At 43.0% G+C, this 1,323-nt stretch overlaps 1 protein-coding gene across 1 annotated transcript; it reads right to left on the bottom strand.

Moving 5' to 3' along the window:
- Positions 1-31: 31 nt before the first annotated feature.
- On the bottom strand, positions 32-1,058 carry LOC103461202 (M-phase inducer phosphatase 2-like). The gene is made up of 4 exons (XM_008403528.2): positions 950-1,058; positions 471-696; positions 286-368; positions 32-130 (listed from the first exon to the last, which is right to left on the bottom strand). The coding sequence occupies exons 2-4, from the start codon at positions 677-679 to the stop codon at positions 78-80; spliced, it is 345 nt and encodes a 114-aa protein (XP_008401750.1). The 5' UTR covers positions 680-696; positions 950-1,058; the 3' UTR covers positions 32-77.
- Between the last annotated feature and the right edge of the window lie 265 nt (positions 1,059-1,323).

Here is a 1,323-nt window from a genome sequence, read left to right on the forward strand (position 1 = left end):
GGGGGGGGGAGCAGTAACAGACTACTGATTAGGACAGACAGGAGGACAGGAAAAAAACAAAAACAAAAAAAAGAAACTTACGCGTCTTCCACTTCCCCATCCACAGGACTAGGAAGATCTAAGCCAAGGCCTGGGAAGATGGGAATCTCAAATTTATTCAGAAAGCTCAAAAACGCAACATAAAATGAGCTGCTGTTCATGAAGCAAGGGGATGAAATTAGCAGCAATGAATTAACATCAGACCCCGAGGCATAAGATCTAATACTATCAATAAAAAAAGCTCACCAGCATCAGATGAGACGTCTGAGGCGAAAGATGGAACCTTCTCCAGGGGGGGATACTTTCTCCTTTTCGGGGTATCAGATTGGCTGAGAGTGTGAGGGAGTCAAACAAAGACAAATCTATATTCTGCATATTTTTTTAAAAATGATTTTGTAACTATATAAAATAAATAAATAAATAAATGGTACCTTCCAAGGCCTGCTAAATTGTTCATGTCCTGAGCCAAATTGGTGACCGGAGACAACACAGTCGCTGGTCCGGGGGAGAACAGATTCCTGCAGTGCGAACTCCTTCCGCTGACGTCGGGCAGATTAAGCGAGGAAAGCCCGGGGATCCCATCGGGCCTGCTTTTGAAAGCGACGCTTTGCGGGCTAGCACTGCCGAAACGGGGCTCCATCTTCCCTGCTTCTTAACCTGGATAAATCCCGGAGATAACAGTTTGGGGGTAAATTTTAGCCTGAGCTTTGAGACCAGACGATGCCAATGAGTAAAAACACTCCTAAGTACACGCTATCCCGGAAGCTAACCAGCCAGCTAGCGTGAATTTAAGAACACATTTTCAAAAATGCGTCTCCGAAACACCGGTGGTAGGTGACCCGGTGGCTCCGCGCAGACAAAAACGTTCATTCGGCCTTGTAAAAAATATCTAGAGCCACATAATTACTACCTGTGCCAGAGAGCTGAACGACACAGTGTTATCTCTCTGACAGCCCCCTGTTCTCTGAGAAAGCTTGTGGCTGCTCGTATTTATGTTCAAAATAGAACTGCAGAAGCGGCAAAGTTTCATCCAATCAGAAACGCTGTAACATCCAGTTAGCCAATTGGAGCCCAAAACGCCTCTTTCCTGTTGTTCTCCCACCGGATGAGGATGTGACGCAATGTTTTTTTTAATGTTCTTTTGTGAAACTTTTGTTAGAATCTTGTGGAAATAGAAATGGAAATTTAGGGTATATAAAAATTGTTTGACTAAACTTTCTTTGAATTATTTTTTTAAGTAATAACTTGCGGACATAATAAAACAAACAAGAATGTGTGTATTTT

The sequence above is a fragment of the Poecilia reticulata genome, unplaced genomic scaffold, assembly GCF_000633615.1.
Source record: "Poecilia reticulata strain Guanapo unplaced genomic scaffold, Guppy_female_1.0+MT scaffold_756, whole genome shotgun sequence".
Classification (NCBI taxonomy): domain Eukaryota; kingdom Metazoa; phylum Chordata; class Actinopteri; order Cyprinodontiformes; family Poeciliidae; genus Poecilia; species Poecilia reticulata.